The 17,011-nt window shown below is 29.4% G+C and overlaps 4 protein-coding genes across 7 annotated transcripts in view; 2 read left to right on the forward strand and 2 right to left on the reverse strand.

Annotated features, from left to right (window-relative positions):
- The window catches only part of LOC100646833 (histone demethylase UTY), a 143,183-nt gene extending 135,298 nt beyond the window's left edge, over positions 1-7,885 (reverse strand). Inside the window, exons 1-3 of the mRNA XM_048409487.1 lie at positions 7,599-7,885; positions 6,883-7,136; positions 6,701-6,809 (exon numbers count right to left, since the gene is read on the reverse strand). Of these exons, the coding sequence (XP_048265444.1) occupies positions 6,701-6,809; positions 6,883-7,136; positions 7,599-7,666 (431 nt within the window). The 5' untranslated portion in view covers positions 7,667-7,885. The remainder of the gene's footprint in view (positions 1-6,700; positions 6,810-6,882; positions 7,137-7,598) is intronic.
- A 693-nt stretch (positions 7,886-8,578) lies between these two features.
- On the forward strand, positions 8,579-12,152 carry LOC100650448 (FUN14 domain-containing protein 1). Of its 4 annotated transcripts, none has more exons than XM_003398338.4 (4): positions 8,579-8,710; positions 9,268-9,435; positions 9,567-9,762; positions 10,558-12,152. In XM_003398338.4, exons 2-4 carry the CDS (start codon positions 9,275-9,277, stop codon positions 10,738-10,740), a joined length of 540 nt encoding a protein of 179 aa, XP_003398386.1. In that variant the 5' UTR covers positions 8,579-8,710; positions 9,268-9,274; the 3' UTR covers positions 10,741-12,152. The 4 variants fall into 4 exon arrangements, with proteins under 4 accessions (XP_003398386.1, XP_003398388.1, XP_012168103.1 ...); XM_003398340.4 differs by having other exon boundaries at positions 8,700-8,838; XM_012312713.3 differs by lacking the exon at positions 10,558-12,152 and adding an exon at positions 9,853-10,391 and having other exon boundaries at positions 8,700-8,838.
- LOC100650331 (integrator complex subunit 9) lies at positions 11,526-15,217 on the reverse strand. The gene is made up of 10 exons (XM_003398337.4): positions 15,091-15,217; positions 14,614-14,808; positions 14,125-14,529; positions 13,806-14,052; positions 13,540-13,720; positions 13,242-13,477; positions 12,905-13,116; positions 12,646-12,831; positions 12,374-12,568; positions 11,526-12,293 (listed from the first exon to the last, which is right to left on the reverse strand). The coding sequence occupies exons 1-10, from the start codon at positions 15,097-15,099 to the stop codon at positions 12,174-12,176; spliced, it is 1,986 nt and encodes a 661-aa protein (XP_003398385.1). The 5' UTR covers positions 15,100-15,217; the 3' UTR covers positions 11,526-12,173.
- Positions 15,218-15,324: 107 nt separating this feature from the next.
- LOC100650088 (metallo-beta-lactamase domain-containing protein 1) lies at positions 15,325-16,308 on the forward strand. The gene is made up of 4 exons (XM_003398335.4): positions 15,325-15,486; positions 15,551-15,715; positions 15,808-15,924; positions 16,001-16,308. The coding sequence occupies exons 1-4, from the start codon at positions 15,336-15,338 to the stop codon at positions 16,198-16,200; spliced, it is 633 nt and encodes a 210-aa protein (XP_003398383.2). The 5' UTR covers positions 15,325-15,335; the 3' UTR covers positions 16,201-16,308.
- The last annotated feature ends 703 nt before the right edge of the window (positions 16,309-17,011 follow it).

Here is a 17,011-nt window from a genome sequence, read left to right on the forward strand (position 1 = left end):
AATAGTTACCTAATAACGAAACGATTATGCAGAAATTTCACTGTATAGAAAGACGACAGCAACGTGGATTCTGCTTTTTTTTAAATGTACTTTCAATTTATCTTCTTTTCACTGTAATTTCATTTTCATATATCTACGACCTATTCGAAAGTATTTTTCGTTGTACATCATTTTTTGCATGATTCCTGAGGAAGCTGAATTTCAAAGCACAAATTATAGAATAGTTGAACGCTAGAAGATCGGTCTTATGTTGGACAAATAATCAACAAGAAAATTCGTTTCGTCATCGACAACGATCAACAGTAACCAAGAAATGTTCTATCATTACTGATAATGTTTATCCGCGAGCAAAATTAATTTTCCATCATCGATACACGTAACCGAAAAAATATAGATTGCTTATAACGGTTAGCGCCACCAAAGTCGTTCCAACTAATTTTAAGGTTAACTCTTCCATCACAATTTTAATTTGGGTTACAACCGCTGCGTGCGAGCGCGCGCGCGGACGCGCGCATAACCTCTGATTTTTATTGTAGAAAGTTCATGTACGAGATGATTAAGTATTCCTATTTTGACATCCCATAAACTACCCAGTACATACATTTATCACACTCTTGCTCATAATTCACGTTTGACTGTGACTGCTTCCGACATATACCATTAAAACTGAGACAATCGCTCAAAGACGCTGAAACGCATACAAATAGCCTGCTCGTACGATAGAAGAAAGTAGCCGCGTCGTATCCCTCTATAATTGTTAGGGCCGCGGGCGCGTAGAAAATAAGAAAAATCGATAGATGGTAAAACAGAAGCATGCATAGAGTCGACGACGACTGTATAATGCGACGGGCCCGTTATAAATATTGCAGCCACCGATACAATGCACAATACGCGAACTACACACGTACGAGAGATTACGAACTGACGAGTCACGCGTCACGTGAATCACCCTTAGGGAGATTTGGCTCCATTCAATGCCAGAGGGTGAAAAGTTGACGAAAAAAAGGCTCGCCGATCGAACAGAAGGGGTTGCTGCAGCCTCCCTTCGTTTCGGACCAAAGACAGTCGAGTACTCTACAGAGTATACAAATTTATACTGTGCCACGATCGAAATCTTTCGCGTTAATTTCGGTATATTCAGTATAATTAAGCGTACGCGTATAATTGTTATATGAACTATTAAATATGGAACACATTTTTTTATATTCGTACTACGATTAAAGGTTTTAGCATTTTTCAGTGGATAGATTAAATTCTTTTCTTTTATTTCTTTCTTTCTTTTTTTTTTTTTTTTTTTTTTTTGCGCCTAATATCATTTTCGATGAAAGCTCGAATTTTTATTTAACGTTTACAGTATTTTCCAACGAGAGCTTGAACTTTTATTTCGTGTTTAGTATTTTCCAACGAGAGAGCTTGAATTTTTATTGTACGTTCGGTATCTTTCGATAGGAGTGTACGTTTTTGTTTCGTTGCGTTGAAACGTTTTTCATAAAGTTATTTAATGAATACATTGTATAAACAATTAGGGCATAATCGAACTAATATCGTTAGTCAAATTTCCCAAGTTACAAATTATCGGCATGATTAGTGTCAATACTAATAAATTTCAAAGAAGCATTTAATAATTACCAACGGTTCGGTTCACAGTTTAGTTTAGCCGTTGAAACGAATTATTACATCGAATTTATTACGATAGGTTCAATAAGAATAAAGAAATCTACGAATAATATCCAAAATTGATATCAGCTACTAAATTACCGTGCAAGAGGGCTCACCTGTAGGACTTAATTATCTTCTATTATCGTTTAAAATGTAGAAACAGGCCAATTAATTTCCAAAGCTATTTACACGTTGTTATAAATTAAGCTATTTTCGAGAATAAATATCGATTTACCTTTAAAGGAGATGTTTGAATCAAGGTGGAAAGTCGCAATAACTCGTTTCAGCTTCAGTGCATTATAAAATACTATAAATACATATAGTGAACATCCTGTTTGTGCAGTCACGTGATGTAAGGTAACAAAGAAATAACTTCACGGTACAAAAACCATAATATTCATTTCACCGTCGATACTTCAGCGAGTTAGCGTGCGCCAAACCATTTTCTCTTTGTAATTTCTGTTATCGACGAACCGTGGCTCTATTCGTCTAATTATCGCGATCGCAAACGTGGTGCCATACGCTGCAACCAACTAACCTATCACGCGAATGTAATTAATATATCAAATTTCTTTCAATTTTTGATTATGAAAACATGAAAAATGAAGTACCAGGTGTTACGCAATCAATACGTTCACGTATTTCTTTTTCTCCTCCCTTTTTTCTTTTGTTTTTCATATTAATTATTTCACGATATAATTAAATGAGGAAGAATTGAAAATGAATGATCCAGAGAACGATCGCCTCGTTATCTCTACAAATTCTTGAATTTTTGGTATCAGATGTAAGAAAATATATAGCGCTAATTTTTCTTTTTTTTTTTTTTTGTATTACAAATATTAATAATCGCCTTACGGTGAGTCGAGGATCTATGCAACATTTTGTAACTCGACTATTTTTTTTTAAATCTTTCGTTGCTGTATCTCTGAAATCTATCACAGAGAGAAATTTGCTTTCATTTCTTTGTTCATTTCTAATTGGAAGGCACAGTCGCGTAATTCGAAATGACAAAATTCCTTGCCGTAACGATCATTCGTTTCGCGTATATAATAAAAATTCAACATCCCCCGAGATTTAATTATTTAACGAGATTTATCATTTTTACCATTCCAAACAAAACACAAAATTATCAAGAGCGCGGTGGTATCGAGCGACCCGTTCCAGTTTCTTTAGTTACCGAGCACACTACCTTGCAGTTCTATTTACTGTTGCCATTCGCAGGGTGAGTGAAAGCTAACACAAAAACGAACGAATCCCCATAGAATTTACGATACAAAAGCAGGCGAATTAAAAAAAATTAGAAGAAACGGGGTAGTTTGAGAGAAAAAGATCAAAATCCAAGGCTACATATTACGAAATACACTTTTATTTTCACGACGTACCCTTCTACCATTTTTTCCTTGCGTTTGATGTTTCTCGATTTTATTATCGTTCATTTATGCATTTTTTCTTTTTGGAAAATTCAAGAGTTCAAAAATTTGCAACGTGCGCATAATACGCGAAAACGCTGAAAACACCAATACAGAATAGTATTTATTACGACGTATGATTCGTGAGAAAAAATTTCTATTTAGGTTCCCTTTCGTAGAAATATGCATAAATGTTCTATATATCGTATCGGAGATTCTGACCTTTTTACGAATAGTATCAGTGAGACACAGAGTCGGAGAAAGGAGTCGGACGTGTTTGACGAAGGTCTTTTTTGTTTTCACGAACATGGCGAATACGCGCGTCTAATTGTCTTTTCATTCACGTGGACTACAAATAATTGCTGTTACGTACTTCCTACTTTGCACACCTGAACGGTCGCTTTGAAACCCAATATATCCAAGGAAACCGCCTCACGCATCCGCGCAGAGAGGATTTTCCATTCAATTTCACTCACTGAATAAGTCTGCGGTTTATCGAATAGGATAAAGACGAAAGATATTACCCTTGTACGTCACAATATGGTCGTTCCTTTCAGACAACGTTGCACGAGAAATAATAATTTCATTCTTTTATCACACGCTATACCTAGCATTTATTAGAGCAGGGCTGGTTAAATTTTCATGGACAAAGAGTCATTTTCGAAAAATTTCTCTTCCGACCCATCCGAAGATTACTATTTTGTACTGTATTACTATAAATTGTACTAAAATTAAAATCACTATTACTCTACGCCAAGATTATGCATTTGTTTTGATGTTTCAAGGTTACCAACTGACCCGCAGATGTAAGACAAGAAAGAAATAGAACTATTAAGCGTAGACGTAGATTTCCCTATAAAATCCTCTATAAAATAAAACTTACGATTTCCTAACCAATTCTTTCTCTGTAAACAGAATAATATTTTCTGCTCAACTTTTTTTTTTAGATAAAATATAAATCTCCAGTCTATAAAGTTTAAACATAGCATAATTTATTACCGATACGAATAGCGATAGAGTAATCATAAATTTTGTGGAAATTTAGTTAGGTTACTGAATGACTCACGCGACAAAATTAAAAAAAACTTGTACTTTAGAAACGATCATATGATGCTGGATAAGAATAACGAGATACTGTATGTACAAACATAATGGGAATAAATGTGTGTTAGTTAAAAAGAAATATGTCCAATTAACACGTAAATACAGATTACTGTGAAAACGTGTGACTTATGGCGGCAAATATATTGAAAATGAACAGCGTGAAATCCGCAGCAGCTTTCCCGTTAATCAGAGGATAAATGAAAAAGCATTACTCGACCAAGTAATTTTTTAACGAGTTGTACTTTTACTGTCAGAACAGAATCCTTTCCTACATAATATGAGTTTAATGAATTACAGTGAAACTCAATCTTTAATATCCAATTTAAATAACATTATCGTCGTTTGATGTTTCTAGAAGAAAAGAAAAAGAAAAGGATGTAGTTTTACAAGCGTTTAATTTCATACATTTAAATTTGGAATACCATCAAGATCAATTGTATTTAAGAATAAAATAACTTTTTTTTTTTAACGAGACCTTTAACGATAAAATTTTATTCTGCATTTTCTACTTATATTCGCACCCGTTAATTGACCAACTTCACATATACATGTATACCAAGAAAATTTTCGAATTCGATTTTCTCGGAAACTAGGTCTTGAACAAAAAGATTTTATTTCATACTTCCGATTCCTCTTTGCACGTAGAATCATCCTCTGGTCAATATTATTACGTTATAAGGAACACCCTGTATTATTAAATAAGTAATACTTTTGAAACAATGCTAATTACAGAAATTGGTAACGGTTAGATGGTATATGGTAGTCGAGTGGAATGCTGAAAGATCGAAAGGGAGTTCACTGTGAGTTTCGTTCCACGGAAATCTTGCACCATCCGAGTTAAGGAGGGTTGAACAGGAAATCGATATTCCCACTCCTAACCGTCTACAAAGCCGATTGCCTGACAGGAAATGTCAAGTTAACAGTAACAATATCTGCAGTTACATTACTTACGCCAAATTTCTAATTGGTGTAATTAATTAATAACATAACACTGTTGAAATAATATTTTATAAGGTATTAAAAATAGAAAGAGAAAAAATAAAGTAATATTTTCATTTCAATGTTAGATAGATCTAAATTTGATTTGAGCTAAAACGTAATTGATTTAAAATATCAAATTTTTACATTTTTGACACATCTTTGATTTTTATAACGCGAACTCTCATTAGTATAGTAATATGACAACCGAACTTTTGACCTGGTCGCTGACACGGATGCTAATCAAGAATGATGAACGTAACCGCATTAAGCGATAATATTTGATGGTGCTGCAATCATACGAGCTATTTTGAAGCAACTGATGAAGAATTAATGAAAACGTTTCAATTTCTGAATTTGGCAATGCTAAATGTCACACGAGTCGCGTGCAATGATTTGTAACGAAATTCGAATATACCAGGGATAATTGATGTCGATTAAAGTTAAATTACATTTCTTGAATAGTTTTATCAAAGCGGTCGATACATGCCGTAATCGATAGGTCTCGATACAATTTTGGATGGAAAAATCCATAAAAGAATTTTTTAAATAAATTCATTAAAAATGTAAGCTTCTAATCATAGCACAAGTTTTACATTTTCTCTACATTAGACGTACTTACAATGTGTTAAGAAAATTCATAAATATATATCGAAGAATTCTTTAAAAACTATTAACTTTGCTCAGCGATAAGAAATAACGAATGTAGTAAATCAGTGCACTAACTATGAATATAATGCATTAATAGCGAAAATTATCATTCTGGCCATTGAAATAAATACGTACTTGGCCTATTATTTCCCCCACGCGCTTTCCTAGTCGCCATACCCATGAAACGACTCGACACGTAGGCACATTTCGCTCTATTTCAGCGAAATTAGCGACACCTGTTGTTGCATTCGCTTGCTGATAACTCATACCGTAATTTCCGAAAGTAATCTACCTTATCGTACTTTACCGTTCTACTTTATCGATATCGAGAAACAAAACCACATTACCTACAGGATTTTGCGCGAAATTAAAAAAAATAGAGGATACAAGATGAGAACGATGAACTCTATGTGTACATCGTCTAAGAAGAGGCCGACGCCCCCTTTTCAAGGTGAACAACTCTCATGAGAGATTACAACATTTTTCTGTAGAGATTTTTATTCGTATTTTATTCTTCCATTTCAAAGCACTAGTTTAAATAAACACTTTGTGCTTTCTTTCTAATAACAGGTTACTACGATTTTGACAATTTTAGTCATCATAAAAAATGGTGATATTAACGCAAATATAAGTTACGTATTTCCAAAGTATTTTAATATACTTATTATTCCTAGCAAATATTCTTCTGCATAAAATTATTACTATATTGTATTTGAAAGTTTTAAACCACATATTGAAATTGAAAATATTCTTCATTTATCTTATTCGACGTAAAATAATAGCGAAGAAGCAGAATGAAATATTATGTATGTACAAGAAAACACAAACATGCAGAATAATGGAAAACAATTATGAAACAATATACTACTGAATGAAAAAGTTATGTCACTATCACTTACCATTGAAAAGCATTGAAGTGGTAGTAAACAAGTCCTTGACCATATAAAAATGAAGCATCTTTCCAATAGTCCCCTTTTAAGGAGTAAAATTTTTGATATGCCGACATGGCTGTTGAAATTAAAAGAAATGTAAAATATTGTAAATGAAAAGCAATAAAAACTTATCACAAACAATTAATTACCTTTACTATAATCTTCTAAAAGTAAGTGAAAATGCCCTAGTTTACAATATGTCTTAGGATCGATACTAATTCCTTTGTCTTCATCATCGTCCTTTAATTCATCAGGATTCATTTTTGTACTATCTGCTTTTCTACGTTGCTTTTCAGCTTGTGCTTGGACTAGCATCCTTTCTAGATATTTAATCGCACGAACAACTAAAGCTTTTTTCTTTGTTTGCTCCGGTGAATTTAATTTCAAAAACCCAAATTGTCGACTGCACACATATTGAAAAAATACATTGGTTAAATAAAAGATTATAATAAGAACCTCTTATATAAGTACAAACGACACTGCACATTATTTATTGCTGCTTTATAATAAATTTTTAACAAAGTACACATAAACAAGTAGCTCGCATTAATACTTTCGTTTATATAACGTTATAAACACATTTTCATGTGTCAACTAATATATTAGAGATTACGAACAAATACATTATGAATTATAAAAACACAATGAGATTTTAATCATATTCGTTGTATTCAAACGCATAGAAAAGGATGTCAGTGGGGAGCAAGCGCTTACAAATGAACCGATCAAATTACGCGCCTATTCTGTCAAACAAACTTTTAGGTTATATTTTGATAGAAGAGCGAGGAAACTACGATTGATATAAAGCAAAGTAAGAGGTCAAAACGAGCTTTATTAGAATAGATTTTATTCACTTCAAAATCACCTGTCTAACTCAGATAATATCTGTAATTCTTGAGGGGTCAAGTTGATATCGTCAGTATCCTGGGCCATTTTCGTGCTCGGTAAATATACTCATTAAAAACAGAAAGGACACATGTTTACACTTAGAACGGGCCGCTTTCTACGAAAATCCGAGAGTTTTCGCAGTTTATACTCTCGACACCTCGTCACCTCATCGGGACGATAAGTTTTTAAAAGCGGCGATCAGGTTAAATCAGGATGGCGAATCACGCGACGGAAGGCCATTATCATGGTTCACGTCGACATGAAATTCCGGTACCAAAGAACATTATTCTCCTAAACGTCTCAACAGCGCGCGAAAAGTTAAACAATTTGAACTATATATTCTGATGCATATGGAAACTTGTTTAATTCTCAATTTGTTAACCATAAAATATAATTCGAGCTTATCAAGTCATTAAATCGATAAAGATAGGTACTCAAAAGATAATGATAATAAATAGACCGTGAATTTTTATGCAAATTCATATTTGTGAAAATATAATTAAAAAGAAAATCGCAATAGAAAATTATTTTACCTTTATAGAAAGCACTATATTTTGAATATTTTATACTTTTTTTTCGTATTATGTGCATTCTGCGCAAATTTATGCCTTCAAGTTTTTTGTATAAAAATCCACAATATAATAATAAATTTAATTTATTATAATGAATATATAAAGGTTGGTAACCAAACCTAACAAGAAAATAAGTAATGAATAATAAATTGATCAAAGTTTTATTATTTGTAAAATCTGATAAAATCTACTACTTAGATTTTCGATTTTTCTAAGAAATTACTCTATGATTCGTGTAACTACAAAAATTATTTTAGATTAAAATTATTCTAATTAATATTATTTATCTTTTTAATCCTTAATCCTTTAATTCACAATATAGCATATCAATTTAAACATTTTTATATTAATAAAATATCAAATATTATAGACGGTTACTTCGTGATTTCGCTGTTTTAACGTCTTCGTCAGTTTTTGAACTCGAACGATCGTTGCAGAGTACCAAAAATTTTGTAACATTGATCTAAGCTCAAAGGCATTAATTTTATTTAAATACTTCGGTAATCGAAGAAATTAGGTGAGCCTTGCATATGTAAATACTAACCGCTATGAAATATTATATAATTTAAGGACACATCTGAAATATATCATGTCCAAAGTGTACAAGAAAAAAATCAAGTCAGGAGCAACAAAATTATTTAAACGGTAGACAGTTCTCGTTTTTAACTGTATTTCGAAATGTTTTGTTTCTATTTTTGATATTCCACCTACACGTTGTATGATATAACGTGTTGATTCGAAATAAACAATAATTTATCGTTCATTGACATTCATTATTACAATTTTTTAATAATGCAGTCATCGATATATTTTTATTCTGACGAATAGTCGAAGAAAGACTAGCAGTGTTATTTAAAGACGTGAAAATAGCGTTCATACATAGTTATTTGCGTAGTAATTTGCAAAATAAAGTGATATCAAGGATATCAAGCAATATAAAGAATGATATAATAATTGACAAAAAATAATATTTTTAAATAAAAAAAGTCACGTATACTAAAAAGTTTACAATAGTCCATGTATTTTAAAATTGCTATATTGTAATGAGAAATTTACATTGATATATTTTTTCAGTGTGAAGATGAGTCTTCCAGTAACAAAGAAAAGTAAAGATGATGCGAACAAAGGAGAATGTAGCTTAGATATTTCAAAGGAAACAAAAAGCATAATAGATAAAATCTTAGGAGACGTGAGCAAAAAGTCTGCCACCAAACAAATCATTATTGGTACAACATCAGGATGGTGAGTGTTATAGATATATCAAAAATGTATTAAAACTTCTCAGCTAGAATACTTTTTGTTCTATATAATTACATACAAAGAAAAAAACTGAGTAAGAAAAGTATCTAACTTTATATAAATACTTTGTATAGGTTGACTGGTTTTGTAACAATGAAAGTTGGAAAAATTGCTGCATGTGCAGTTGGTGGTGGAATTATAATATTGCAGATTGCAGCACATCAAGGATATATCAAAATTAATTGGGATAAAATTCAAAAGAAAGCTGAGAAACTATCAGATAAAGTAGAAGAGAAGGTAACAGGTGAAGGGCCAAGACTTATGGACAAGGTAAAATTGCTAATATACATATTACAATTTTTATAGGTTCAGAATATTTAATGTCACTATATATAAATATAATGTTAATATTATTTATAGGTAGGAACATGGTGTCGATACAATTCACTTGTGGCAACAAGCTTCATTGGTGGTTTCATTATTGGTTTAGCATCCTAAATGAGAAGCTATTAGTTGTGTACAAAAACATAAACGAACATTATATATTTATTACTTACAATATTGACATTGTATGTTAGATATTATTTTTATTATTTTCATCATGATCATTGGTATTTAAAAATCAGAAATACCTATTATTATTTAAATTAGTAAGATTATTTAAATCTTAAAAGGCTATTTTTATTTCAATTTTTAATATATAAGTTTATTATAGCATGGATTTTTGTAGCATTGTATTTCATGTATATGTAATTATAATCTAACACTTCTGAGATAATGTGCATGCATTAAGAAGTTTTTACACATCTTCTAACCATTATACTTTAATTATTGATTATTCAAGCATATATGCAAATTTATGCATTAACTCTTGTGAAAAAAAATAGCAAACATATCATAGCAAATACATTGTAAAGAGTTAGTTATATCGAACAATAAATACAATAATTTGAATTTGATTAATTGGAATTTTATTTTCTTTTCGTATATATCATGAAAAAATTTTTGTTTTGGAAGTTGAAATATCAATACTTTGTACAAATTTATATACAACATTCTATAAATATGTTATTAATTGTTTCAAAATTAAATAAATTCTAATAGTAACAAATTCTATTGTTTCAGGTCGAGAGATACGTTGATAGAAAGCTAGACAAAGCTGAACAATTATTGAAAAATGGTGAATCTCATACGCGCCGTTGGTACCACTCTATAACTGGTGATACCTCCTTTAAACCTACAGAATTTCACTTTTTCCTTGCATCTTTTGTAGCTGGTTTAGCACTTGGTTTTGCAACTGGCAATTAGATTTAAGTATGCTGTATTCTGAATGCATATAAAAAATTCAGATGCTTACATTTCAAGAACAATATATAAAACTTCATAAAAATATACGTGATAAGATATAAAACCAGAACTTACGTTTTGAAAATGCTAATAATTAAGCACACCTAACAGTACATAATATAATGAACTTTTACTTCTTTATATTTGTAACTTAATAACATTTTTTTAATACTTACTCATTTATGTTACTAATTTAACATTAATAACATATATTTTTTATTAATACTACATTTGCCATTTTGTAACATGTTGATTAATTTCTCATTAGTTAAGTGATAATATAGATACTATAAAATGTGTTGAAATAAATACTAAAACTCGTTTTGCATTCAGAATGTAACAAAAATAGTGTAGTAATTTTAGGAAGTATATTTATAAAGTATAGAAATTAATATAATCTTATATTAACAATATTAACAAATGGTATAACTTTTTTATACCAGTTTTCTATATTTAATTAGATCTGTGAAATATATTCGTATAATTTCGAACTGCTACAAAATTTTTTTATAAAAATATTGTTATTTAATTTATTAGATAAATAGTATTATTTAATTAGTATCTTATCAAAAATATAAAATGGACACAGTAGTATGAAATAAAAGACACTGTTAAAATAGAGTACTATAAACAAATTTTCCTTCAAATGATGTGTTTTGTCTTACATATAACTATAAGTTATATGGTTTTGAATAAGATGGTATAGTATTTTGTAATATTTTTTCCGTAAAGATTTTTGCGTAAGATTTTTAATGAATTTACTTAAGTATTTTATAACATGAAAAGATATAAATGAAATAAATTATATAATACTGCCATGCTCTTAACTATTGTATTTGTAAAGATTATGTATAGATCGACGTGTATGTATATATGTATATATAAGATGTAATGCTTGCTTTGTTACAAAATATTAGAACAGTAAGTGCGAAATTTTTAATTGTAACCATTGAATGTAATTATTGCATTATAAGGTAATTGAAACTATTTCATACCAAGGATTTTATCGTGCTATGCTATGACAGCGCTTGCTATTTTCATTCTATTTCCTCAATACTATATATATAATTATGTATATATGATTATTTTAATCTTTAGTAAATGAGTCAAACATATAAATATTTAAAATGATCATTATACGATCGTAAGATTTCGCGTACCTTTTGTAACCTCTGAAATATTATTTTGTAACACATTAAGTTTCACATCCTATATATGCAAGATAAAGGCAAGAAGATATATTGACATATATCTTTGTAGCTTATGATTAATCGAAAGTACTTAGGATGAATATTATTCTGTGTGCTATATAAGTCAAAATTTCACTTATAAATAAAACTAAATTATAATAAAATTGTAACTATGTAAAAGAATAGTAGTATTTTCTTCTTATTCTAAAATCTCTTAAGGCACTGCATAATAATAGTCCTTAATCGTCTCCTAATCTTTTGATCACCGTTACAAAATATATGTGTCGAATTATCCCCTATTTGAATCAAAGTATCTTCATCTTGCTGTAAATATGAACAGTAAAATAAGAATAAATAAAAGAAAATTTTATATTTTAAGAAGAAAGTATTTAATAAATTCTTACTAAATGAATACTGGTCGCAGTTGGACTATGTTGTAACTTGGCTCCTTGAATACCTTCTTGATTAAGCTTTTGTAGGAGTTCTTGTGGATCCAAATTGCCATACTCATGTCTTCTTTCTTTAAGAACTTCTTCCTTAATTGGTGCAGGTGAACTGGAAGACGCTTTACGTTTTCCACTAGGTCTATCTTCAATGCTCTAATAACAAAGTTCGTGGTTAATGAAACATGTTTTTCAATTATATACTTATTAAATTTCATTTTAATAATACATACTTTTATTGTATATACGTTATCCTTAACTTCCAATTCACCAGTAACAGAAGCAAGACTTAAACCAGGACGAATTTCATTAGGAATTATATTTCCAGCTAATTCTGGCTCAATAAACACCCGTCCTTTCTTTCTTTTTAAAGGCAATTTTATAACTTCACCTCTTTTGAAAGTGATTAAAGGTTTTTCCTTAAATGTAAAATAAGTTAATAATTAAATGAAATAATCTGCATACAACACATCATTAAAAAAATGCACTTACCCCTACAGGTTCTATAACAAGATCTGTTCTATGTGGAGCAGTTATTGGTGGTTGTGTATAACACTCAGGTATAACTAAATGTTCTGGTTTCAAGTCCCTAATTAATTTATTAGCTTGAGTAAAATTAAGAGATGTGTCAATTGGACAATGCACTGCTTTCATAGCTAATGGTTGAAATGGTGCCAAAGCATCTAAATATGGAAAATCTGGTTCTGAAACGATAATTATTATCTACAGAACTTTTTACAAATCACGTCATAATAATAATCATATATATATGATGAATAATATATTGTAATATACTATAAATTATATTTAATATAATATATAAATATACCTGTGAAAATTATGGTATGTTGTGGATTATTACCCCATAACTGAACAAAATGAACTGCATCTCCAAATCTAAGACTGGGATGACCACAAAAGACAACACAAGGTTGTCTATAATCAGAACTAAAACCTTCAGCATATATAGATGTAAAATGTTTTAATCTGGCATTTTTAACAAGAAAAGCATGTGGAAATGGTTCCTCAGGAAGATAAACTTTATTTTGTTTATTTGTTGACAACCTGCAATAATTTTAAAATAAATAATTTAAATAGTCCTGATACTTATTTAATATATAACATACCATTCAGCTAAAATATTTGAATATGCTAAAGATGTTTCAGCTACTGGTGATATAAAAAATAAAGGAACTTGTGAGAAACCAGACTTATCCAAATGAGTACTAAGGCATTCAAATAAATCATATACAACTCCAGATGGATAACATGGTATTAAAACACATCCCCCAGTTCTGAGTGTTATAGCTACGAAATTGAATTTCAATATAAAATATATTAAATTATTTAAATGTTAAATAAAATATATACAATATAATATAATTCTACCTACCAACAGTCATACACAGTTCTCCAAGCATAGTATCTGGATTTGCAGTAGGTGTTTGAGTTAAACCAGTTAATATTAACATATTAGCATGTTTCAAAGTAGCTTGTTCCATAGGCCGAGGATGTGTTGTCAATGTTGAGGATCCACTTACAAATGCAACCTTTTCATGGTCACATGAAATTAACCAATTACTGCTACCCAAACAATATCCGGAGCTTATAGGAGTGACTGTTAATGCACCATATATATCCTATGAGAAGTAAAGGATTTATAAATAGCATTAAATTATATAAATATTCCAATTAACATTATGCTAACTTGCCAATTTTTGATCATATCCAACTGTTTGGATATATGATAAAGCAGTATTAACTGCTGATATCGAATATATATGTTTCCAAGATTTTGGCTTAAGAGCATCAGCTAATGGAGAAGGTAATACATGTAACATTTCCTTCCAATGTTTAGCTAATGTAGCTTTTGGAGTTTGTTCAATGAATTCTACTAGTTCTTCCATAAAAAATCGTCCAATTTGTAACGTTGGTTCTGTAGCATAAATAATGCCTTTGAAACCAGTGTCCTCTGTTATAAATGGCAGAGCCAACATACAAGTGTAATTTGATATCAAAATGGCATCAATTTCTGAAAAGTCTACTATTTTCTCCAAAGGTGGGGAAAATTCAGGGGTCGAATCTACAAATACTCTGCCGCAACATTCTTTTAGTTCCTACAAGATTGAATGTATAATATATATTGTAATATATTGTATATGAAGTGTAAAATTTTAAAAAATATATGATTATATGCAAACCCCTTCTATTTGCCAATCTTGATGATTATCACGTGGAAGCCACAAAGGTAAAGAATTAAATTTGGTGCTGGGAACCATAGGCATTGGCATGAAATGTAGTATAGATTGCATATTTAAGCCGCAATCTAACATTAAAGTAATTCCTTTGAAACTTAAAACCAAACATGGTTTTGTTGGTTCACTCGATAAACAATACTATAAATATAATGAATATATTTTAAATTATTATATTTTAATAAAATAGTTAAATTATTATATTTTAACTATTATAAAAACACATCTAATTAATAAAAATTAATAGATATATAATATTTGAATGGTTTTAATTAGGTTGAGAAATATTTATAACTAAAACATTTGGGAAAAGATCAGTAAAAATAATCTTCATAAATTAAATTTAATCTTCATAAATATGCTATTATATTAAAATATTACAATAATTATATTATATAAAAATATTACAATAAATATAATTACCAGTTTCATTTTAAATGTTATATTTTATGCTATCGATACAAATATGAACAAGTATGTTTTGATCCGGCATATACATTAAGAACATAACCACTAATGTAATGTGTTTGCTAATTCAAACAAGCTTGTATAATTTTTCTATTTAATAATACTGCAATAGATTACATTTATTTGCGTAGAATATACAATATAAATCTACAAAATAAGATCTAAAGCGTAAAAGCACTCTTCTAAATTTAATTTAAAAAATGTGCGAGGTTATTGTATTATTTAATGGTTATTCTACAAAACTTGACAATGAAATAATGAAAGCCAATTGTTCTTGTACATTAATAAAGGCATCGAAGAATATTATCGTTGATACTATGACAGCCTGGGACCGAGAAAAAATAATACAAGGTGTTACTGTTTATCTGACATTTCCAAATTTTGTCGAAGCACTTAAAAGAAAATTTTATTTCAGCACTTTTTAAACATAATATTACACCTGAAAAAATTGATTATGTCGTATGTACTCATAGTCATGCCGATCATATAGGAAATAATAATCTTTTCGTAAATGCGGAACATATAATTGGAACTTGTGTTCACCGTGGTGAACTATTTTTCAATACAAATTTTAAAGACGGTGATGTTTTTAGAATATATTTTACAATAAATTTATATCAATAATGTAAAATTAATACATAAAAATTATAATTGCTAAAATATATTACACAGGATATAAAATTTGCCCAGAAGTTAAAGTCATAGCAACCCCTGGACATACACCAGATGATGTTACAGTTTTAGTTGAAACTACAGTTTCTGGGAGACCTACATGTTTTGCTATTACAGGTTTTATTTCTTAAAATAAATTTAGTAGCACTATAAATGGTTTATGTACATTTCTATATTGTTATATATTTTACAGGAGATTTATTTGAAAAAAAGGAAGACATAGCAGATCCATCGATTTGGAAAGAGTTAGGAACTATAGAATTACAAAAAACTCAATCACTTATGCGATCTCATGTAGTAGATTTGGCAAATCTTATAATACCTGGACATGGGCCCATGTTTGCTGTTACTGATGACATGAGAAAAATTATTAGGAGTCAAATAATTCTATAACATCATAATGTATATATGAAAATATACATTTCTGTAGATATACTCTGTATATTTTGTAACAAGGATTTTATTTATTTGTAATATTCGATTAAATCTTACATATACTCACATTGTTTTTACAAATACTTTATTAAACACTGTAAAGTATAGTACATAGTAGACAATATCATATAGTATCACAACATTATTATATATATATATATATTTGTATACATTGCAATGGTTATTATATATTATTTAATTCACAAATGTTTAGAAAAAGAGCATTTAAATAGCTATGTGCTACGATCCTGCTTGTTATGCAATATCATAATAAGTCGAGTAATATTTTGCATAATTAAAAAATAATTTACTAATTTAAATATAGGTAATTGTAGAAAGAATAGCATACACATGTTGTAGATATATTTTCTTAATATGCTGCAATTTGAATATTCACTTTTAATATTTAAACTACATATTCAAATATTTTTGTTGTGTTCACAGCCAACATCTAAAATAAGACTTCACATATTTTATTCATAACTTTCGTTTTTCATGTTTTATGAATAATTCAAATGTTACTGATAATAAATCATAGTTGAATATACTTGTAAATTATGTACACACATTTAATGTTGATATATAAAAAATTATATAAGTAGATACCTGACAAATATATGTGCCATATGTAACAAATCAATATTATCAATAGCACTATAAGATTCTGAAAAATAATTACAGTACATTTTGCAGATAATGCTATTTTATTTAATTCGTGTATTCTTATAATTTGTAATATGTATTTTGTACTGTTCTGAGAACAATACTG

This window comes from Bombus terrestris, chromosome 10, assembly GCF_910591885.1.
Source record: "Bombus terrestris chromosome 10, iyBomTerr1.2, whole genome shotgun sequence".
NCBI lineage: Eukaryota > Metazoa > Arthropoda > Insecta > Hymenoptera > Apidae > Bombus > Bombus terrestris.